The sequence below is a fragment of the Carica papaya genome, chromosome 4, assembly GCF_054855325.1.
Source record: "Carica papaya isolate Zhongbai chromosome 4, ASM5485532v1, whole genome shotgun sequence".
In the NCBI taxonomy this organism is placed as follows: Eukaryota; Viridiplantae; Streptophyta; class Magnoliopsida; order Brassicales; family Caricaceae; genus Carica; species Carica papaya.
Genome location: NC_142312.1, coordinates 1,846,938 through 1,871,505, shown reverse-complemented (window position 1 = coordinate 1,871,505; position 24,568 = coordinate 1,846,938). Strand labels below are relative to the sequence as shown.

At 33.9% G+C, this 24,568-nt stretch overlaps 4 protein-coding genes across 4 annotated transcripts; 2 read left to right on the top strand and 2 right to left on the bottom strand.

Annotated features, from left to right (window-relative positions):
• Window positions 1-5,129: 5,129 nt before the first annotated feature.
• Window positions 5,130-5,912, bottom strand: LOC148266186 (uncharacterized). The gene has a single exon (XM_088217245.1). The coding sequence runs from the start codon at window positions 5,797-5,799 to the stop codon at window positions 5,233-5,235; it is 567 nt and encodes a 188-aa protein (XP_088073371.1). The 5' UTR covers window positions 5,800-5,912; the 3' UTR covers window positions 5,130-5,232.
• Window positions 5,913-9,588: 3,676 nt separating this feature from the next.
• LOC110806471 (U-box domain-containing protein 30-like) lies at window positions 9,589-12,464 on the top strand. The gene has a single exon (XM_022031384.2). The coding sequence runs from the start codon at window positions 10,352-10,354 to the stop codon at window positions 11,699-11,701; it is 1,350 nt and encodes a 449-aa protein (XP_021887076.1). The 5' UTR covers window positions 9,589-10,351; the 3' UTR covers window positions 11,702-12,464.
• A 6,810-nt stretch (window positions 12,465-19,274) lies between these two features.
• LOC110809097 (VQ motif-containing protein) lies at window positions 19,275-20,364 on the top strand. Its single transcript, XM_022034813.2, has one exon. The coding sequence runs from the start codon at window positions 19,550-19,552 to the stop codon at window positions 20,150-20,152; it is 603 nt and encodes a 200-aa protein (XP_021890505.1). The 5' UTR covers window positions 19,275-19,549; the 3' UTR covers window positions 20,153-20,364.
• Window positions 20,365-21,225: 861 nt separating this feature from the next.
• On the bottom strand, window positions 21,226-24,013 carry EMB2001 (P-loop containing nucleoside triphosphate hydrolases superfamily protein). Its single transcript, XM_022034815.2, has 4 exons — window positions 23,447-24,013; window positions 23,305-23,374; window positions 21,768-21,930; window positions 21,226-21,664 (listed from the first exon to the last, which is right to left on the bottom strand). The coding sequence occupies exons 1-4, from the start codon at window positions 23,916-23,918 to the stop codon at window positions 21,455-21,457; spliced, it is 915 nt and encodes a 304-aa protein (XP_021890507.2). The 5' UTR covers window positions 23,919-24,013; the 3' UTR covers window positions 21,226-21,454.
• Window positions 24,014-24,568: the final 555 nt, after the last annotated feature.

The window sequence follows — 24,568 nt, the reverse complement described above, 5'->3', positions numbered from 1 at the left end:
GATTGGTAGAAAAACAAAGAACGACCAATGGAGCACAATTTTTAACAAATTCATTAATCAATAATAAAACCCTTTACTGTCCACTTACCTCGGTAAGATTTATGGAAACTACCCATAGAAACAATAACATCAAAGATATCGTGAATTCATACACACTTTGTAACATAGCACATGTCATACTTTTATATTTCAATAATCAAACAACAATTCTCCTCTTTTATCAGCCTATCAGTATCCATGGGGATCCATAGAGGTCCCCGCTACACGTGAACCATTAACTTTAACAACTTGATTTCAGGGCCGTCCCCATACCCCGTTCGGTATGGGCGTCAAAACAATAAACCTCAATACTCCGTCCGGTATGAGGGTGAAGCGGGCCGTCCCCATACCCCGTCCGGTATGAGCGCCAAAATATTTAAAGTCTCCATACCCCGTCCGGTATGAGATAACATTCCCGATAGGGTTCTCTATGGATCCGGTCCGTCCACCATCTCCTAAGATATCTAGTGAGGTTGTCAACTTATCCATTTATCAATTCACATATTTTTTTTTATTTTTCCTTAGTTTTCTGTTTCTCACATAATCATGAATACTTAAACAAATAACGAGCATCCAATAAGGCAAACATATCATCAAGTTCACAAAATCAAGCCGTAATGAAGTAAACAGTGATTCATACATTCAAAATCATAGAATAAATAATTCAGATACTATACTACATTTAGACTGTAAAATAAATCAAACAGGAACTAACAGAGGAATACGTCCGATTCGGGGCTCCATTAGTAACCGTAATAATTATGAATATCTACTTAATTCATAAAATACAGTTTTATTATTTATTAAATTTTAATCCCGTGATAGGAAATAAAGTGATGGGTCCTTACTTGATTCGAAACCGAAAACAGGATTTTCACTGCTCCTACGGGCAGTCCTTAGGTTCCCTGAATTTTTTTTTCAGAAACTGAAACGCGCTTACGGTACCTACATATGTCCCAAATAACTCAAAAATCATACCCAACGCCTATTCGGCCAATTTTGAAATACCGGCACGGCGACGATCCGCCTCGAGTTGGCCTTTTTCGGCCGTTCTCAGCTAAATTCGGCCAAACTTGCATTAGTTCCTGTGAGAAAACACCCCAAGGGCCCTCAGTGCACCGAAAAAAACACTGAAAACTGAAATTTATCGGCGGCGGGGCTCTCCGGTGCGGCAGCTCCTCTGGCTCGAGTCGCAATTTGGTGTTTTGCTCTGGTCAACCTATAGAGAAAGGAACGATGGTCACAATGGTGGAAAAATTACATCGAATGAGAATCGGGAAGGGCTTCATCGGAGGTAAAAATTGAGAAAATCTGTGGCGGTGCCGCTGGACTTCAGCAGTATTTTTCGACCAATTGGTCGGTATTTTGGCTTCGATTTGGCCACAGGTGGGTTTAGAATCGAATTCCGAGCCAATTGGAGAATTTTTACCTCGTTTGGCGTCCGAAAAGTGCTCCAGTGCGGCGGCGGGTGGCGGTGGTCGGTTCTCCAGTGGCTGGGCTGTCTTCTCTGGCGAGGGCTTTGGCGGCTAGGGTTAGAGTTTGGGTGTGGATGAGATTATTTATAACCTTCCGCTTTTAATCTGAGCCGTCCATCGCGATTTAATCTGGGTCGTCCGACCGCGATTAAATAGGAAATGAATATGGACCGTCCGTGCACGATTCAATCTGAACCGTCCGTACGTGTGCAATATGGGTCGTCCGTACGCGCTTTTGATCTGGGCCGTCCATGCATGTGGGAACGGATCTCAGCCGTTCGATCGCGCAGACGCAGATCGCCTATGTGGCTCCCTTCTGCGTGGCCTCCTGCGTCAGCATCTCTGCCATGCGGTGTGTCCTAGTTGGCCGGGGTTGCTGACCGGGCTGTTGACGTGGTGCAAGTTTTCTAAATTGTAATTTGACCCCCGGTTTTTAATTTTCTTTTCAAAAACCACTCCAATAACCCAAATTTTCACCACTTTTTCTTAAAATTATTTTCAATTAAATCCCAAAAATAATTTTATCCCTTTTTATTATTATCATTATTATTATTATTTATATTTAATTAAATTAAACTAAATTAAAACCATATATTATTACATAATAAATCATAATATTCATATAAAAATTACAAAAAAAATTAAAATAAAATAAAATAATAATAATTTGGGGTGTTACAATGCACCCGTTAAAGACCCCCAGAGTGAATGACCTTCATGCGGCGTTCTTCTAGAACTAATGAGAGACTGTAGGTGAGTCGATTTATGCAATAGTCAATGGTATCTTCCATAGCGAGCAGTTACCTGCTGAGATTAACAAGACCCTTATTACCCTCATTCCTAAAGTTGCTATATCAGAGACTATTAAAGAATTTTTTTCTGATTAGTTTATTAACAGTATTATATAAAATCGTTATTAAACTCATTGCCAATAGACTTAAAAACCTAATGCTTTTTGGTTAGCCCTACCCAAACTAGCTTTGTAGCTGGTAGGAATATTACGGATAATATTATTATTGCCCAAAAAGTGGTCCACTCTATGCGACATTTACGAGAGAAAGACAAGTGGATAGCCATTAAGGTGGACTTAGAAAAAGCTTATGATTACATCCATTGGGAATATGTGGATGACACTCTGCTTGATGTTGGTCTCCCTCCTAACCTTATTAGAGTAATCATGTAGTGTATCTCCTATTGCTTCATGTAATTGTTGTGGAATGATTGTCTTACCCAGGAGTTGCGACCTACTAGATGCATTCGACAACGGGACCCATTTTTATCTTACATATTTGTGTCATTCCCCTAGGAAAAAAATGATATGTGGAAGTTGATCCACCTTAGTAAGAATGGTCATGCCCTCTCATACCTGTTTTTTGCGGATGACCTAGTAATTATTGGGAAAACCACTGAGGACCAGACTCAGGTTATAAAGAAGGTCTTAGAGGATTTTTGTACGAGCTGGGGCTACAAAGTGAGTGCGACCAAAACACTTACTTTATTTTCTCACAATGTTACCAAGGGTGAGGCTTGTCGTATTAGTAAAATATTTAGTTTTCAAGTCTCTAATAATCTTGGTAAGTATTTGAGAGTTCCATTGTTAAATGATAGGGTCAACAAAAATACTTATCATTACATCATTGAAAAGATCAACCAAAAGTCATCTAGCTGGAATGCTAACCTTATTTCCTTTGCAAGTGTTTAACTTTGTCCAAGTCTATCCTCATGACTACCACTACTTATGCTATGCAGACCACGATCTTATCTAAATCCCTATATGATCATATTGAAGCGGTGGTCAGGAAGTTTCTCTGGGGCTAGCCTTATTAGTTAGGATGACATGTGCATGTTTTACGATGCTGGGAAAAGCAACCTTCGATCTATCCACAAGAAAAACCAAGCTTTCTTAATGAAACTGGGTTTTGCTATGGTTGCGATGCCCGATCTCCTATGGGTCTAGGTCCTCATCCACAAGTACAGATGGTCTGACTTATCGTAAAATTATAAACCTATGGGACCGATCTCCTATCTTTGGCGTAACCTTAACCATCTTTGAATGGACCTTCGAGTTGGCATTAAATGGTCCATTGGATCGGGAAGAAATGTTAGGTTTTGGGAAGAATACTAGTTGCGGGATCTGGGATTGGGAGGCCCTGCACCGGGTATTACTAATAGGTATACTACTCTATATGGCAACAATACCGACCCTTGGAGATGATAGTATCCCAGACTCTTACTTTTAGAGTATGACGAGCTATGGGTGCTTCTCGGTTAGCTCGACTTATGCCTTCCTGGAGAGTAGTCATTGACCCCCGGAGGATCAGAATTGGAGAGATATTTGGTGTTGGCTACATGCTCAACGGGTGCATACGTTTCTCTGGTTGGTTGCTAAGGGGAAGCTTTTGATGAATTGGGAGAGATACCGACATCACATGTTCTCTACACCACATGTTCTCTACTGTGAAATGCAGTAGGTGTGGCAATCCTATTAAGGATGTGGATCATGTCCTTTGTAATTGCAGCGTGGCTAAGCTGCTGTAGTTGAAAATCATATCTGCTGAAGCCCAAACAATTTTTTTCCATGGTATTGTGGATGAGTGGTTCGTTCTAAACCTAAAAAATGAATTGATCCTAGTGCAAGACATTTTAGGATTGGAGAGTGACCTTTGGTCTTACTTGATGGAGTTTATAGAACCATAGAAATAAATTTTTTTTTCCAAGAGAATGAGGGCAGTATCGATGAGCTTGTTAAGAATGTGTTCCTCATGACTAATTATACTTTTATGACTAATAATCTGAATTTTTGTTTTCTTTCAGGTATGGTGCATAGGTTGGAAGATCTTGTATCTTGGCAGAAATCACCCAGGAGTTGGTAGAAGGTGAACACTAATGGTGCTTATCGTACTGCAACGAATCTCACTTGTTGTTGCGGACTTATTAGGGATGAGGATGGTGCTTATCTGAGAAGCTTCAGCAGGAAGATTGGCAAATGTTCTGTTCTTCAGGCCAAGTTTTGGGGTGCTTTTGATAGTTTTCAATTCGCTTGAAACTTTGGGTTCCGTAGCATTATTCTGGAAATGAATAGCGCTCTGGTAGTGTAGTTACTTACTAAAGAGGATTACGGCACTAATGCGCATGCCGCCTTCGTTTTTGAGACCAAGTACTTGATATTGCAGGATTAGCAGGTTCAGATCCAACATGTCAATCGCGAATGAAATAAATGTGCTGACTGATTGACGAATGCTGACTTCTCTCTACCGATGGGCCTCCACTTTTAGGTTCAAGTGCCGAATGAGCTCCAACAGCTTTTCACTGACGATTTCATGGATGTTTCTTGATCTCAAATGTGCATGACGATTTCTTAATTTTTTAAAAATTTTTGACTCTCCTTGTACCAAAAAAAAAAGTATGTATTTCACTTGAATTTAGTTTGTAAAAAGATTATATCATAATTAATTTATATTGTATTGTTTAATTCATAAAATAAATGAATATGTTCCTAAAAAGTTTTATTTTTTGATGTTATTATATAACAAAGTCTGTTAATTAACAACATTATACATTTTCAAACTTAAAATCACCTTACATAAAAGCAGATATATATATATATATACAACAATTAAATAACAGGAGATCATGATCAGAAATCAATCTAAATCAAAACAAATAACAAAAATAACAATTTTTATGAATCTTAATATGGATTATTGATGATTAATAATCAATAGAAACCATTATTTGATCTCTTTCCAACAGCATGACTCTTGCATCTTGGAAAAACTTGTGCCAAAACCTTGCCATCATCTGCTCCAAAATCACAAGCCTTCTCTTCATCAATCCTCCCAATACCAACACTGTAACTTCTCTGCATATTGTTGTTCATCGCCGCTGGAGACTGGTTATAACTATTCTCTTGCTGGGTAGCCCGCGACGACCTTTTGAGAAGATCAACCTGATCAATCCTTTGTGCATCAGATTGGTGTTTGTGTGATGATTTGCTAGAAGTGTTATACTGACTTTTCGTGGAGGCAGCTCTCACAAGTTCCCGGAAATCTTCATTGCTGGTGCTAGATCTTGTCGAGCCCGTGCTGAAGCTTTTTGGCAGAGTGGTAGGGTACTGAACGGCTTGGCCGGTGGGGAAGCCCATGACTGAGCCATAGCTGATCCGATCCGAGCACTCTGCCATAGTACTTATGTATAAGTCCTTGGCTTTGATCAGGATTCTAATGGGTGCTTTCAGGTATTTGCTTAGCTTGCTTTCTTTGCTTGTCTTCTTCTTGCTGCTCATCTTCTTATAACTCTACTGTACTAAATCAGCTTCTCAGTGATCTTCTTTTTTTCTCTGTGATATTCTCTGTGTGTGTGGGTGTCTATATATGTGGGGTTTCTATCTGATACAAAGATTTTTATGGTTTTTGATGAAGATGGTGGGTTTATAAAGGGAATAACTTTAACAATTATGGGTATTTCCTAATTTTTTTAATTAATTAATATATAATTAGAGAAGATTTGTTTATAATATATACGTGCATACATACATACATACATATATATATATTGAAAGGTCTTTGAGCACTGAGGGAATCATAATTTGGGGTAACATCCAAAACAAAATTAGATTTGAATATTGTTTGGAAATTGTCAAAGTAAAATATATAGTTAAATTAATAAAACAACGTACTAATAGATTAGTATGAAGAATGACGAAAAAAACAAAATTCAGAAAACAAATATATACATATACACATACATATATATATATATATATTCAAAATAGAAACAAAAAATAATTAAATGGACTGAAATAGTCGTTGGATTGATCAGTTAGATAATAGTAATTCATGTTTGAATCATTATAAATATATTTTTTTTATGTTAAACTTTTTTCTCGATTAAATAAATATTTAATAACCTATCCTTAAACTAAATGGGTAAATTAAACTAACAATCAAATCAATAATTAGCAATTATGAAAGATAATTAAACAGTTTGCCACTCAATTAGCATAAAATTATAAATAAATAAAATTTAATTTATGAATTAAGCTTAAATTTGGTTTTTCTTCTTAATTTTGATAATTTTCTTTTTACTTTCGATGTAAATAGTTTGCAATTTTTAAAAAATAATAATTTCAACAAAAATTTATCCCAAAAAAAAAATACTGTAGATTTGTATATGGGTTTTACATAATGGACATGGAGCAGTAAAATAACTCGGCCACGGCCGGCAAATGGAAATTTAATTTTTCTATTTGGCCCCTCGTAAAATCTGAAATTATTAAAATAGCCCCTGCTTACTTTTCTCATTCAATTAAGTCTTGATTTTTTTTTTTTTCATTTTCAAATAAATCCCTCTACAGTCAACTAGTGAATTTTCTTATCTCTTTATAAACAATGATAATAACATTTATTAATAAAAACATACAATTTGATTCGAATTTATAAATTTTTTTAAAAAAATACAAATAAAATAACTAAATCAACGAACAAAATATCATCATAAAAAAATTTCGTACAACCGTAAAAGTGGTGTCGACTTTGTCAAATTAATATTATTTTTATTAGTAATAAAAATATTTTTAAGTAATTTTTTTTTAAAAAAACTTGAATACGACCCTTGTTGATGAGTTGTTCCTATCCCAATCAATTATATGCGTAATATATATTGAGTTGTATAATTAAAATTATCCAGATTTTAGGCACGATTGAATTGATAGTAACCAAGTCAATGATGTAGCGAGTTATATATTTCGATGATAAAAAATAAAAATACAATATATATTCTCTACTAAAGTTGCTTTGTAAATGAATATATATACCTTTGTGTGTGTGTGTGTAAATTAGCATATGTGTACGTACATATAAATGTTATGATATTAACACATATTATTAGTTATTTTTATTTGAAATATTCAATGAAATCATCAAATAATTTGCTCAAATTTACACTCAAGTAATAAATTTTCTCTCTCTAAATCAGCAGCATATGATATCTTCCAATTCACGTTGAAAGGACTCCTGATTAATTAAATTAATTAATTACGGATTACATTAATCGAACACCAACACTTCTTTGTATGAAACTTTTAATCTTACGTACATAACTAAATATGATAACAGTCAACCCTACCCAATTCAACAGTAGGAATCATTCAAAATTTTGCATTAAAAGTTCCTTAGTTCAAATCAAATGTGAAGAATCCTGAGGCCCAAAAAAAGCTGTGGGCTAATTCTTATTATCATAGCAATAAAACAACAGAAGAATATACAAACATATATATATATGTGTGTGTGGGGGGGGAGCTTGAAAAGGGTAATGGAATAAAATGGTAAGTTGTTGTTATGGAGAAAAGCTGATGGTGGTCAACCAAGATTTGGTTCTTCGATCGCAATCAGCATGAATAACGAGAAACAACACCAACAGTGACTTAACAAATGCCACCCAGCATCTTTAGATCCCAGAAAATAACACCACATTCCCCCCATTTGAATTTGGAGCAACGAATTTAAAATTCACATCATTATAAGCATTGTTTTAGTTCCAAGATTTTAAGTCTAAACTTCGATAATTAATTTAATTTCTTCAATTATTTAACAATTTTTTGCTTAATTATAATGCTCACGTGACAGGGACAACCCCATATAATATGATGCATGTCATATGCTCACACCAAAATCTAGATTCAATCACCTTCTTGGAGTTTGTACCCTTCGGTCTAACTAGGTTAAGGGCATGTTTGGAATATACTAATTATTCTTTTAAGAATTTATTTTGAAAATTTTAGTTCCACAAAATTCATTTTTTACGATGGTTTTGTACGTAGAAATCAAATTTTCTTTTAGACTATAATAACTATTTGTTTAATTATTAATTATTAATTATATAAAAGAGTGTAAAGAAAAACCCAATAATCAGAAACCTGTTCGATCCAGTCTGTAACCTACTCAAGATCTTAATTATTCTGATTCAAACTTAATTTCTTAATTAATTAAAATAAAAAGTGATTAGCATCAAATCAATTGCATCTCCATCGAGATTTTTCATCACCAAACCCCCCACACCCAATTCAACACCACACACCAAACACTTTGCAGTTCTGCACTGTTTTGTTACCCATCGCACAAATTTAAAAAATAAAAAATTTTATTTTAAAACCACATAATTCAGATATTATCTTCTGATGTTTTATTGATAATTAATTTAAATTTTAAAATTATTTGGACAGTGCGGCCCAGTCGGAGAATAATGTAATATCGGTGACGTGGCGGTTTTTCATTGGTTACGGGGAAAGACGTATGGGACCGCGAAGTAGCGGAGCAAAGTAATGGGCGGGTCAAAGCAAAGACCGGATAGGGCCAAAGGCAAAGCCAAAACACGAGCCTAGCGTACAGTCAAAGCAAAAGAAAACTGTCACGGTCAAACGCTTAGCTGGCACTTTTTATAATAATAAACGAGCCCCAAGGTGGACCCCTGCGTTTCCCCTCTGTATCTCTTTTGTTTTTAATTTAAATTTTAATTTAGACTCTTTAAATACTAATAATATTTTTCTTAAAATAAAAAATGGAGATGCGGGGAGTGGATTTATAGCAATTTCGTGGGATCTGACTTGCTTGATTGAAATTGAGACCTTGTATTTTGTTCGTGCGGGCACTTCTCTTTTGGGTCAAATGACTAATTTGTCCCTGGTAAATTTTTTTTTTTTTTTTTTTTTAACATCTCACTTTTCTTTAGCATATGGGCAAAAAAGCCCATTTGAATTTTTGTTTTTACTGCTAAAATTATATGAGTATATAGCTTTTACTACATAGTTCACTTCACTTAATTTTATTCTTCTTTAAATTCAAATGAATTAATGGATAGGGTGGTGTGTGCACGTGTGATAGGCGGGTCAGAAGGCTCAATTACCTGCTACGACCCGAAATTTCAACTTGAAGGCTGAAAATTTACTAATTAATAGAAATTAAAAAAAGACTTTCTTGTTTATAAAAAAAAGTGAATTATTTTTAAAATGGTATATTACTTTTTATTATTTTCCGTGAAGAGTTTTATTTATTTATTTTATTTTTTATTAACAAACAGCTACTTCCCCAAAAGAAAGCAGCAGCAGTAGGGAAGCCTTTGCAGGACATGGCTTTTCTCTGCTCTCTCTTTCTCTCTCTACGGTGGTATGGCCTCTATTATTCCATGTTTAATCTCTATTCAATCCTCATAATTTCATAGTTTCGTCATCTGGGTCTTTAATATTTTTTCTCAAATTCTGTGTACCCACTCATGAGTTTTCAAAAAGCTAATTGATTTGCTCGTACTGTATTTATTCACTGTTGATCTTTTGAGTGGTCGAGCTAATCTCCTGCTCTGTTTTCCGCTGCTGTTTTCGCTTTGGCATCTTCACTGTTTTGTTGTCGGGTTGATGATTCAACCCTTTTAGCAGCTTGAGTGAGAAGTGAGAAGATGGGTAGGGAGCTTGATTATGTGTTTATGATGTGAGTTATTATTAGGAGGTTAATGAGTTTTTTTTTTTTTACCATGGAAAGAGATCGGAAAAGAGGAAAAAGAACAGGAGGAGGATATATGTGTTTGTTTACTTGTGGGATAAAGTAAGTGGTGGTGATTCTTGCTTGTGAGTTGTGATAGTCAATGACAGAGAACCTGAGTAGACAAAGAAGCTTTCGTTCTTTTCTTCTCCCTTTTCGCACCTCTCGTGTGCTGGCAACCGTAATGTGTCTCCATTTCTGTTTGTCTACGTAGAGAAGCAGAGGGGATTTTTCTGTGTCCTTTTTTCTTTTATTTTAATATCGTGTTGTGTCGTTTGTTGGATTGTCCTCCAAGTGTTTGTGAAAATGCCTATGTTTCAGCCCTCAAAGAGGGATAGGGTTGTTGGGTATGAAGCCGGTGGTGATGGGCAAGTCCTAGATCTGGACACAGCCGTGAAAGATGGAGTTTTGGGTGCCGTGGGCAGTGGCGTTGTTGGCGCCGGCTTTGGTGAGAAATTGGATCTGAAGAAGATGATTGAGGAACTTGATATACCAGATATCCCTTCCGTCTTCATCTGTCCAATCTCGCTTGAGCCAATGCAGGACCCTGTTACCCTTTGCACCGGCCAAACCTACGAGCGGTCCAACATTCTTAAATGGTTCAATTTGGGGCACTACACTTGCCCCACGACTATGCAAGAGCTTTGGGATGATTCCATTACCCCTAATAGGACTCTTTACCATTTGATTTACACTTGGTTTTCTCAGAAATACTTGCTCATGAAGAAGAGGTCAGAAGATGTTCAGGGAAGGGCTAGTGAGCTTCTTGAAACATTGAAGAAAGTTAAGGGTCAGGCTAGAGTTCAAGCCTTGAAGGAGCTGCAACAAGTTGTGGTGGGACATGGCACTGCTAGGAAGGCTGTAATTGATGAAGGTGGTCTTGCTGTAATCTCGTCATTGTTAGGTCCATTTACCTCTCATGCAGTCGGTTCGGAGGCAATTGGGATTCTTGTAAATTTGGACCTTGATTCAGAATCTAAAACCAATTTGATGCAGCCAGCCAAGATTTCGTTAATGGTGGATATGCTGAATGAAGGTTCTGTCGAGACGAAGATTAATTGTACATTATTGATTGAGACGTTGATGGAGGAGAAGGATTTTCGACCTGAAATTGTCTCTAGTCATAGTTTGTTAGTTGGATTGATGAGGCTGGTGAAGGATAAGAGGCATACTAGTGGGATCTTGCCTGGACTTAACCTGCTTAGAGCAATATGTCTGCATAAACAAGTTAGGACCTTGATTGTTAGCATTGGGGCTGTTGGTCAATTAGTTGAATTGTTACCCTCTTTAGATCCTGATTGTTTGGAATTGGCTCTGTTCATCCTGGATACTCTGTCTGATCTACAAGAGGGGAAAATGGCACTGAAGGATTGTGGGAACTCAATACCGAATATGGTCAGGCTACTGATGAGAGTTTCAGAGAATTGTACTCAATATGCATTGTCAATTTTGTGGTCTGTATGTAGACTTGCTCCTGAGGAATGCTCATCTATTGCAGTGGAAGCGGGTCTAGCAGCGAAGCTACTTCTTGTGATCCAAAGTGGTTGCAATCCAGTGGTGAAGCAACGAGCAGCAGAGCTACTGAAACTTTGTAGTCTAAATTATACAGATACAATTTTCATTTCTAAATGTAAGCTCACAAGGACAATTCAATGAGGGGGAAATTTTATATGGGTGCAATTCAAGTTCCCTCTGATATGTGTGGGAAGGGAAGCAAGGCCTCCTGGATTCAAGATGGTGAATTCTCCTACACCTAAAGACCATATGAAGTGGGAGTTTGAGGTATGATTTGCTCCTCCTGTACATATTCAAGCAGTTCAACTCCAGCAATTGATTCAAAATACTCTTAAGGAAAAGCATATAATATGGGTATTAGCAAGGCTTGAATGCTCCAGTAGGATTCTACGTCCTCTGCCCAATGGCCAATGCCTCTTCTCCAATAAACCCCGTGCAGGAAGTTTTTGTAAAACGTGTTGTATATTGAGTTTATATGGGGATTGTAGTTATTGGATAAGAATACTTGTACGGGGAGAGAAAAACTAGTAAAAGCACCTTGGAGCTTGCAATGGAAAATTGGTGAGATTGTAATAGTGAAGGAAATTGTTTTCCTCCTCCATGGTCCTTTCTACCACCAAATTTGTTCCTTTGGATCTCGAAGACCATCATTTTTCCTTTTTTAAGTTTAGTGGGAGTTTTGATGGTGACCCCACATTTATAGAGACTGTAGTGCTCGACCTTTTACCTTTTACCAATTCAATGTGTACAACGAAATCAACCCATTTTCGTTTCTTTCGTCTGATCTTGACCTGCACCATGCAATTGGGACTATTCTTTTCTTGTTCTTTTACATCTTTATTGTTTGTATTATTAACAATTCTTCGAGATTACTAGTATATCTACTCGGTTCTTTCTCATTCAATCATGGGTTCTATGCAAATTACCTATGGGTTACAAGATCTCACACACCCACATATTTACGTATCAGGAGGGAGACAGGTCATGTACCGAGTTTACTCGTACTCAGTTCTCTCTCGTTCAATGATGGAGATTTGTGCAAATTACCCATCTGTTACAATATCACATACACATTTACATAGAGAGATGGGAAGTGGGGGAAGGTGATGAACCGATGGTTGGTGGCGCAGAGAATTTGGACATCTGGTCAGCATGATGTACTTTTGTATTATCCTTTTGTGGCAAGACTTGAGACAGGTCCCATTGTTACTTCTCACTCAATCACTGTTGTGATGAAAAGAAAGAAAGAAAGAAAAGAAAGTTGACACCTTCCACTGGGTAATGCATTGAATTGCTATGCTGCATTGTCTGAGTGTGTGTGTGTGTATATATATATATATATGTAACAGCTCCAAATTTGTGAAACAACCTTTCCAGTGATATGCAACTAATGCTCGGCGCAGAACATGGGGTGAAGAGATTTTTATGGATTCTATCTTCCTTGATTTAGATGCAAGTACCTTGATTCTATAGCAACATGTTTCATAGTTCTAAAGTTTTACGTTTTCCCAAGCTAAAATTATCTTTGATTCAGACTGATTCCAGTCTATTCATTAAAATAGTCTTATATAAACATGTGTAAGCCTGTGTTGGCCTGTGTACTTCCTTTTTAGGCCGATTATACTGATGGGCATATTTTTCTCCAACCCTTTTCTTAATATACTATTTTCTTGTAGTTAAAAAAGTATAAATTGTTAAATCTGAAGATCTAAGAACATGAAAATGCAGAATGAGCTTTTGAATGTTTGGGTTTAGCAACCTTGTTAGGACAGTTTATAGGGTACCCTATATTTCCTGGGCCGTGTTGAATGGCCCAATTGGCTATTTTTCATGAACTCTTTTTTTTTTAATTATTATTTTTTTTAAAAAAAATTTCTCTTTTACTTGACTGGTGATGAAATTTATAATTAATTTTGCAGTTATTTTTTAAAAAATTTTATGGTGATGTATTTTTAGATTAATTTTTTCATTAAAAAAATTTAATAATTTTAAGAAAGCATTATTCTATATCGGTTTAAAATATTTAAAATTTAACTTGTAATATATTATATGTAATAATTGAATCCCAGTAATTAAACTTAAATGTCAATCTAATTACTATTCGGGAATTAGTCTCCACAAATTTTATGATTTATAAATCAATTAGTATTTAATGTTTAATTAGTTGAATTTGATTTCTAAACTATTTTATCTAAAAAAATTGCAGTGGGTAGAATTTACATATACATGATTTTCATTGAATAATTTATAGGTTAAAATAATATGATGACTTTTGAATTATTAGTAGCCATTATCTTTTTTTTTTTTTTGTTAAATTAACACTTTTATTTTTAAAAAATCTTCAATTTAATACCTTCTTAATACTATTTACTTAAATTTATGTCATGTGTAAATAAATGTAACATCTTTTAATAGACTATTAACTACATCAGATCTCACATAGCGTTTGATATGGTAGCTGAATTATATTAATTTAGATTGGTTTATATCGGTCCAAATTAGAGAAAAGCAAAAATCTCTATCATTAATGCTTCTTCTGTTTCTTCCTCCCATATTTTCCCCATTCTCTATTTCTGTCTAACTCAATAATCTAAAACATAGGAGCACTCGAAAAATAATCAAAGCACCACAAGAGCATTCTCAACTTCAACAACGAGTTCAATTGCATGATGCAAATGAATGTGAATGGCATGACTTTTGGGAATCAAGCACACCACTAGAATCATGATTCCTAGAGGCTACAATTGCATAATCAATGGAGAGTATAGCAAAAGTTATGGTGGTCACATACAGAGCATCAAAGCACATTGTTGTTGAGGTTACAAAGAACACACTGTGTGAGTTGGGTGGTATCTGATTAGGGTAAATTGTATTTGGGGTGTGATATTGCTGTTGGTAAATGCGTGGAGGAGAGATGATGAATGTTGGATGACATGTTATGGATTATTGAGATTTCGAGTGCTCTGTCGAAATCGAAGTTTTGTTCATTTAGGTTTAGAGAGAAAGAATGAGAGAACCTTAGCTAAAGTTTAAAAAAATTACACAATAGAGATGGAAATAAAGTGTAATATCCAAATTAATTTTTATGTAATCTAAATTAATTTGTAAATATAATTTTTTAATTTTTTCAATTTTAATTTAATGTAAAAATGAAGAAAATTTGATAGATGATGAAATTGAAATTAATTTTGAAAAAAAATGTAAAAATTTGGATTCTTATGATATTTTTGAAAGAAAAATCAGAAACAGATGATCAAAATACAATTTAGAAAAGTTATGCCATATAAGATGCCCAGTTAGCAGCTCTGACGAACCAGAACGTGCCGCATGGCAATAGATGCTAACACGGTGCCACCAGAGAGGCCACGCGAGCGATCCGCGTGCCCTCGATTGAACGGATCAAATTCACTCATGCACGCACGCACGGTCTGGATGTGTTTCCTCCCCAAAAACTATTGGATGGTCAGATTTAAATGTGATCAATGGTCCATATCTATTTTTTATTTAAACGCGATCGGACAGTACAGATTAGATCGCGATGAACGGTCCAGATTTACTCCTTATTTAATCGCAATCGGACGGTCTATATTAAATACAATTGATAGTTCAGATTAAATGGAGTCATATATAAATAATTTTCTTCACACCAAACCCTAACCCTAGCCGCCAGACCCCCTCCCTCCTTCCCCCCGGCCGGAGAAAAAGACCCAGCCGCTGCAAAGAAAATTGTCACTGCCAGCCACTACGCCGAAGCCACTTCCAATCACCAAAAGAGGTAAAAAAAAATTTTCTTTGCTCAAAATTCAATTTTAAACACCTCCACGATCAAATCAGAGTAAAAGGACTGGCGGATTGGCCAAAAACTGCGGGCAAAGTCTGGCGGCGCCCCTGCTAAAAATTGCAAAAACCGCCTTTGATGAGGCCCTTTTCGATTCCCTTTTTGCGTATTTTTCAGCAGAGGTGATTATATCGGACGGGGTATGAGGGTTTTAATCTCCGAAAAAAAAAATTCAGGGAATCCGGAGATTGTCAGTAGGTGCAGTCAACAAGTTTAGTTTTTCGGGCATCAATTTGAGTAAAAATCTATCACTCTGTTCTCTGTTATAGAATTGAAGTCAAATTAACAATAATACGGTGTTTTATACAATTTAGAAAATATCTATAATTAATTACGAGTTACTAATGGAGACAGAATTAAAAATTATCTACTGTTATTTCTGTTGATTGCTTTTATGATTTGAATGCATGATAGTATCTGATTGATCGATTTTATAGTTTTGAATGCATGTATTGTTTGTTTTATGTGTTTATGGTTGAATTAGAAAAAATAGAGATTAAAGAAAAATAAAAAATTGTGCGATTAAATGAATAGATGAAACGACACTTTTACTTGATATCTTGAGAAATGGTGGACGGACCGGGCACATAACTATAAACATTTCCTCATACCGGACGGAGTATCGAAATTTGGTAATCTAGCACTCATACCTGACGGGGTATTAAGGTTTAGTAGTTTGGCGCTCATATCGGACGATCCGTTAATTGAAAATGTTAAAGGAAAAGGTTCACGCGCTGTGGGGACATTTTTATGAACCCCCATGGATACCATTAAGTTGATAAATGATAAATTGTTGTTCAAATCGGTTACATATGAAATCATGATTTGTGATATGTTATCATTTTTATAAGTTGTTTTATAAATCTCACTACGGTAAGTAGATGGTAAAAGATTTTATTTATGATAAATGAATTTGTTTAATTAAGAGTTACATTAGTTGTTTTTATTTTTCTATTAAAGTTCAATTATGCGTCGGTGAGTAGCGTTATATTTTTAGTGGGGTAGTGTAGTTCATTCCTTATTTAACCATTTCAGATCAATAGTACTAGAATCCAAAGTCCAATCCACAAGAGAGTTGCGAGTAACATGTTAGTTTTATTTATTTTCTATTTATTTCTTTAATTTTTTATATTTCATTCAAAAAAGTAATTCCCGTAATATTATTTGGTACTTCAAGTATTGTATAAGAAACGTAAACCCTAATTAAATATTTCGCTTTCGTATTTAATTTATGATTAATTTCTTTTGAAATTCCAGAATCGTTATATAAAGGGAATGAACATGGGAGGAAAAAGAAGTATAAAGAATAGTTTTAAAATTCAGTTGTTATATTAAATATTATGTAATATTTAACGTGAATTCGTGACTTATCAAAAAATATCGTGTATAAAATAATTTTATTTATAAAATATAAAGTTAATGGTATTACTTTTATTAACGAGAGAGATCAATTAAATTTTTTTTTTAAATGTAGAGATTAATTTAATTAAAAATTAAGATAAAGATTATTTTAACCAAGAATTAAAACAAAAATTAATTTTTAAAAAATAAATAATACAACAACAAAATCATTATTTTAACTTTAATTTATGGCTTGCGAATTTGTAAAATTTTAACATCAACCCGTGACTTTGTTTTGATTGAATTAAAATTAGAAAATAATTAATCGTTGAAATATAATGGAATCTGGATCTTTTTGGATATCAAAATATATATGTATATATATATATAAATTTACTTTTAAATTTTTATAAAAATAGAAAATTTTAAATTAAAGAAATATATATATATGTACGGGAAAATCTGTCGGGTTATATTATATGCAATGGCCGTCCCGTGTTTGATTCACGAGAAGTTGGAGATTGACCTCGCAACTCACGTGTTCTCATGATTGGCGACGCACAAATATTTTCCAAAAAATTATATTAAGAATATGTAAGTATGTTAAAACTGTAAAAATATTTTTAAAACATTTAGAAATATTTCTAAAAATTGAGTTGAATCAAATTTAGTTTATAATTCAAAATACTTTTCTACTCTTTTTAAATGTTAGTCAGACTTAATATAATTTAATTTTTTATTGGGTCAAGTAATTTTAAATATTTAAGAGATTAATTAGACTTAAATTTAAACTTACATTTGACTATTTAAACTTATACTAAATTAATTATGGTATTTTCAAAATATTTTGTGAATTTTTTTGAATATTATTATATTTAATAAACAGTATACATATATTTTTTTATTTTCGGCGTATATCAAGTATTAAATAAATATTATGAAACTTAAAATATATTAATTTCATTGAATTTCATCATCTACTAAAAAAATAAAGTTGACTCCTACGTATTTTTTTTAATAAGAATTTCTCTGCTTAAAATCTAGGGTGAATAATAGAGTTTAATTGAGAAATCCTTTTTTTTAAATATAGTTTATGTTTTAAAAAAAATGTTTATGACGTCACTGCTTACTGAAAGAAATAGTTCCGAAAACAATTTTTTTCTGAAAATAATTTAATTTGTATATGGATAATTTAATTTATTACATTAATAATAAGAGATACTAAGAATAAAAAAGATTAAAAATGTCGACATGTCTTAAATTTTAATGATATTTATTTATATTTTAAAAAATAATTTATTTAAATTTTTTTTTATATTTATTATAAAAAATATTTAATATAATATTAAAATAATTTTATTTACAAATAATTCTGTTAATTTCTTTATAAATAGATTTACTAATTTATTATAATTTTTTTTACTGGTTTTGTGTATGAATATAAATACACTACCAAAATTATATATATATAATTTTAATATAATTGTGCATACTTTAACAATTAATTTTCTTCAATAAAAAAAAGTATAAATAAAACCCTAAATCATCACTGGGAAAAGAAAAAATGAATTGATACTCCAGAAACTTTTTATATGTATCTTCAACCATGTATATATATATATATCAAGTTGCTTGTAATGGTTCTAACAGAGTTTGGATAATATCAACAAATATCTGGAATCTTCTGAATGAACTTTCGATTTCTTTATATAATATTTGATGTTATGTATATTTTATATACGTTGTCGTTTAGTCGCCCAGCAGTTTAGATTTAATTTCTTCTAAAACTATACACCACCGACAGCTGCTGAGGAACTTAAGCACACCCAATTTGAAACTTTCTCAGCTGCTGATGTTGCTTCTTCTTCTTTTGAATTTAATAATGTTTAAATTTTTAATGACCAAATGATGAGATGGAAGGTGATATTCCACACTGGAACGAGAGAAGGAGGGGGGGAGGGTAATTTTTTTTTTTTGTACTTAAATAGTTAATTAAGATTAGGGAAATTAAAATACTTTTAAACTACCTCTTCGCGACGTGTTTTATTGGTCAATTAAAATATTATTACAATAATAAATATGATTAATCATACTGGGTTTTGTCAAAGACACAGATAATCAATAATTGAACGGAGATGGAGACATGTTGTCGCGCCAGGTGATTGCAAGGAGAGGCGGCTATGTCTGCCCGCACCCAACCTTTCGTTCGTTACATCTATTAGTACTTTGTGTGCATCCGATGCATCGAATCCGTCTGGTGGGGTCAAACTGAAAATTATTGTAAGCTACCGGTTTATATGATTGATGGAGATTATTTAATAAAAAAACTATGGTTAATATCATTATTGCATTACTATAATTAAAATATTAAATGTTTGTAACTAATAAACTCGTAATTTTCTTTTTATCATATTGTTTACAGAATTCACGATGAGGAGAAAAATCTTAATATTAAATTAAAATAATATAATACAAAAAAGGGTCAAATTTTTAGCACTTGACCACGTCATCTCCATTGAAGCAACAGTCGCTTTACATCTAACCGCCCATCTCCATATCACTTCAATTTCTTTTTCCCCTTCTCTCTGCCTTGTCCGTTGCTTGATCTCCCCGGCGTTGCCCTTCCCAAATAAAACTTCCCTTTTCAACTCCGTTGTTTTCATTCCTACTCTTCACACCTCTCTTCTTCATCAACCTATCTCACCTTCCCCTCTCTAGGTATTTGTATATATATATATATATATCCTACCCACTTCATCAATCTTTCATTTCTCATATCACCCTTACAAGACGACACCGTTTCTTCCGCAATGAAACCTCATACACCTTTTTATTCATCTTCCTATCTACGTGTCTCTGATGACATGCAAGAGGGAGATCATGGCAAGGTGACAGGGGTACCTGCAGAGTTACGCAGGGATTATTCTTCCGCTCTCCATTCGGTTCGTAAGCAAAACATGAAGCCATGGAAGCAGCCGATAGCACCAATGCCGCCTGTTCCGCCCAAGGTGTACAAGGTAGACGCTGCGGATTTCAGAGACTTGGTGCAGAAGCTCACTGGTAAGCCGGCGGCCTCGTCAAGCTTTCGCCAGCAACATCTGAAAAGCACGGAGGCAGCGGACTTCACCCGGCCACCTCTCATCGTCAGACGCCCATTGTTTTCTAGAGCTAATATAGCAGAACCCCTGGCCCAGAGGCCGATGTTTTCGTCTATTTACCAAGGTTTACTTGCTGAAACATCATGTGATGCTAATAAGCTGACAAAGATGCCAACTGCAGAGAGCATGAATTCTCACGGAGTATCAAATTTCTCATCATCTTCGTCTTCGTCGCCATCTTCTCAGAACTGGTATTCTTTCCCGCTTCTGAGTCCGGGAACTCTGTCCAGTCTGGAGCAGACAATACACCTCTAAGAATCTTCTCCACTGTTTGGGAGTTTTAAAGTATCTTTCTTTTATGTATCTTAAGTACTGCAAACAACATGATCAGGCAACAAGAACGCAAATCTTTTTTTTCCATAACCATTAATATCATTAACGTTGTGAAAGTCTGGATCAGATAAAGCACTTGACGCTTAGGCCTCCTCTGTTTTTGGTTATATATAACTGTGTAAGTGTTTGTGTTACATTTAGAATCAGTCGTCTCTTTCCAGGCAACACAGAGACCAGATATTGCTTCTGGGTCGCCATAACCAATTACTGTATTGCTGATCCTTTACCCTGAATAATGATCATTGCATGTGGTTTTACTTACGACATTAATATAACGTTACTGTAATATAATCCTGTTGGCCAGCTCTCTGCGTTTTTTGGCAGTAATCATTTAATTATAATTAATATTAGTAACTAACTTACGTATATAATAGAACCTTATTTTCAACAAGTTTTTCTTCCGCTGGGTCAATGCTCGAGCGTCATGGAAAATGGAGACACACGTGTGCAGGTACTGTTTACACACGTGTAAAGTGCACGTGCTCGTGTCAGAAAATAAAGAAAGGGTTTCAATTTTGTCGTGTAGCGGCTGCTGACGATTGAGACAGTCGTTGACGAGGTTTTGTAAAGGAGTATGAGATGAGCATGGAAGGAACTTTTAGAGAGTATGAATTTTGAGTGGATTTCTTTAATAAAAAATTATAAATTTATGTACTTTTATTTGGAGGTATATTATGATTAATATTTTAATTAAATTTATTAAAAAAGTTTTTAACGGTTTAATTTCTTATATATGTGATTTTAAAAGATTATATTAAATATAAAAAAAATTATAATTAAATAATTATATTAACTTTGAAGAGAGAATATTTTATTCTACTTTGTCCTGTATATTTTTTTGGATAATTTTTTAATATTATAAGATAATAATTTGCATTAAGATGAAACAAAAACTTCCCACGTATAAAATTAAATAAAAAAGAACATTCTAAATTTCATCAAATATGTATATGCATAAATAAATTTATTAGTAAAGTATTTATTCAGCTAAATAGTTTATGTTAGAGAGTTCTCGAAATACAATTCTATATTTAATGTACGTATGTATACATATCATGCTACAAATCATGTGAATCCCAAAACAGCACTTCGTCACGTGACTATAAAACTGTAGAAGGTTGCTTCATTTCTATAATTACATTTCATTTTTGTCAAAATAAAATCTCAAAATTTCCAGACCAGAAAAAAGAAAGAAAGAAAGAAAGAAAATACAGCTCAAAATAACTATTGATCCCAGTAGTTCCTTAACTGTGACATATGCAGAAGCAGCTCATCTCTCCCCAAGCCAGTGACACTGCTAGTCATGATCCAGGGGGGATGTTTCTTGTAATTCTCTCTCATCAGTTCTTGAAATTCTCTGATGTTCTCATCAGGTCTTTTTCCTTTGCCCGCCTTCATTTTGTCACATTTTGTGAAAACGAAAGTCATTGGTATCTGCATTTTTCCACGAATAAAAAGGGATCAAAATGGTGAGAAACCAGGGAGAAAATCAAGCAGTGATAAGATGAAACATTCAAAAACTAGAAAGCTAAACTACATTGTTGCGTCCGAGCCAATTAGCACAGTCGAAATCTATCTTTTGTGGAGGAACACTTGCATCGATGAGAAGAAGAACACCAACAAGAGTTTCCCTATTTAAGAAGTAACCCTTTGTGAAAGAAGACCAATCTACTCGAACAGTGCCTGGAGCTTTAGCAAAACTGCAAATCAAGAAGAAAGCCACTAAACATTTTACGTTTAAGGCATACATATTATAGTGCAAAATACAGAATGGGTTCTAAATGGTTCCTTGGAGGCACATGCCTCGGAGAATATGTCTAACATTTTGTGGTAGTTTAATAATATAGTGCAGCAGGATTCTGTAATAAATAAATATGCAATGTAAATTGATTACTATATAAATAAATACATCAATGCCTGTAAGACATAATTTTAAGACATGATCATAATATGACTTTGGGATCCAATTGCCATATGATTTTGGGTCAAGTATAAAAGTTCATGACTACAATATCTATTGTAATTTGCAACAATCTTTCTTGTATTTAATTTATTTTCCTTTATTATTTGATATATAGTTGACATTCTATTAGGTTTGTACTAATAAAAATTGATGTAAAAAATAAGTAAAGGACACAATTCTCAGTTTAAACAATTCAAATATAATTCTCATAGTACCAGAGTGCCGGTTTTATATGATTTTGTGTCAGCTACATAAGCATATAACTACAATCTCTTTCGTAATTTGCTATAATCATTCCTGTATTTAGTTTATTTTTCCTTTATTATTTGACGTATAATTGACATTCTATTAGGTTTTCATTGTAAATAGCAATGTGAAAAATCAGTAACAATAACAATTCTCAGTTTACTCAATTCCAATATAATTCTCAAAGGCACCCTAGAAAATCTGTCTGGCTAAAGCATCAATGTATCAACTTGGCAAGGTTTCATAATGGAAGTGATGTTTCTATAGGATTAATCTAATTGGAAGAATGATTGACTATAAGTAATTTTATTGTTATAGACCATGGAGAGATAATTCACTGGTCTAGTTAATCCCGGTGATTCATCAATAAATTGTGTACAGCTTCATCCAAATCAAACATAGTACACATATGGCATTAAACATAAAAGCAACAGTTCTGTAGCCTCCATAGAATATCATTCTATGCAGCCATGAACTGGAACCCAGTTAACTACCAAAGCATGTTTGACACTGTATCTGCAGAAAACATTGAACGCCAGCCTACCATTTCAAACCGACCATTTGAAACCATATTCCTGAAGCCAAAAAGGTAAAAGCTGTAGAATTTTGAAAGTAGAAAGTAATTCCGACCCTCCATTCTCACTTTGGAGACCACATAAAGTCTGTATACACGTATGCAAATTGGCATAATTCTTTTTCTTTTTTCCTTTTTTTTTTTTGACGAAGGACATAATTCTAAGTTTCAAAACCTAAATCGAAATCAATTTTTTCTCCTCAATTACTTCCAATCACAATGAATAAGTCCCTCCTAAGCTCCTAACTTCTACTATTCATGCCACTTATCTATAAAGAAAATTGAACTTACCCATAACCAGGCAAATCCACGATATACCAGCTTTTATTCACCAAGAAATGATTTATAAGCTGAGTCTTCCCTGCAAATTAGAATTAGATGACAACAAAAAACCCTCCAATCAAAGTGGAATCTATAGCACTGCTATGCAAACCTGGTTTTTTAGAAGTAAGAGCAACTTCTTTCTTGCGAACCAGAGCATTAATTAGCGACGACTTCCCGACATTAGAACGACCCAGAATGGCAAACTCGGGACGGTCATCTTTCGGGCAATCTCTAGCCCGACCGCTGCTTTTCACGAACTCTACCTCTTTAATCTGGGAATGACCCGCATAGGGTCCAATTACGATGTTGGACCCGGGCAATATCATCTCGTCAGTGACTTCGTCAGGCTCAACCCCGGGCGGGACGAAAAGCACAGTGCGCACGAACCGGACGGCATCGGAGATTGACCGCTTCGATGTTTTTGAAGCTGAAGTCGAGATTTGACGATTCTGGTTGGAATGTTTGTGGGTCGAGAAAAAGAAGTAAGTTCTTAGACAGTGCGTGAACGGATGAGACTGTGCTGATGGAACTGATGAAATAGATTTGAAATTAAAAGTACAGAGGCGATTTCGGAGCAGCATTCTTACAGAGATACGAGGGTTTTAGAGAATTTCGGGTGGGGGGGTTTCATGCTGGTGAAGCTAAATCTCATGCCTTTTGTGGGCTTAAGCTGTGGGCTTAACACTCTGTTTATTTAGTACTAAATGGTAATCAATCCTATTTGTTTTTACTTCTAACATGATAAGATGTTGCCGGTTGCATTCAAATGAGAAATTTGATATAGATTTTAAAAATTGATGATATTTAAAATTTTTTGTTATTATATTTTTATAAAATATGTTTAATTTTCATTATACTTTCTTAAACAAAAATTTTATTTTAATATAAATAATAATTATTTATTTTATTAAATATAAATATTTATTTAATTATATTTTTATATAATTTATTTTTTTCATTATATATTTTTATATAACATTTATTACTATTAAATTAATTATTTAATTAAAAATATAATTATACTATTTTATTATTTAAATAAAATATTTATTATTAATATACATTAATACATAATTATTTAAATATAAAAAAAATTTATATTTTATGTCATTATTATTTAATTATTATCATTATTATACATTAATTATCTACTTCTACAATTCAATCTAAGGCGTAAAAGTTAAGACTGAAAAAATAGTAAATAAAATGGAATTAAATAAAAATACAGAAA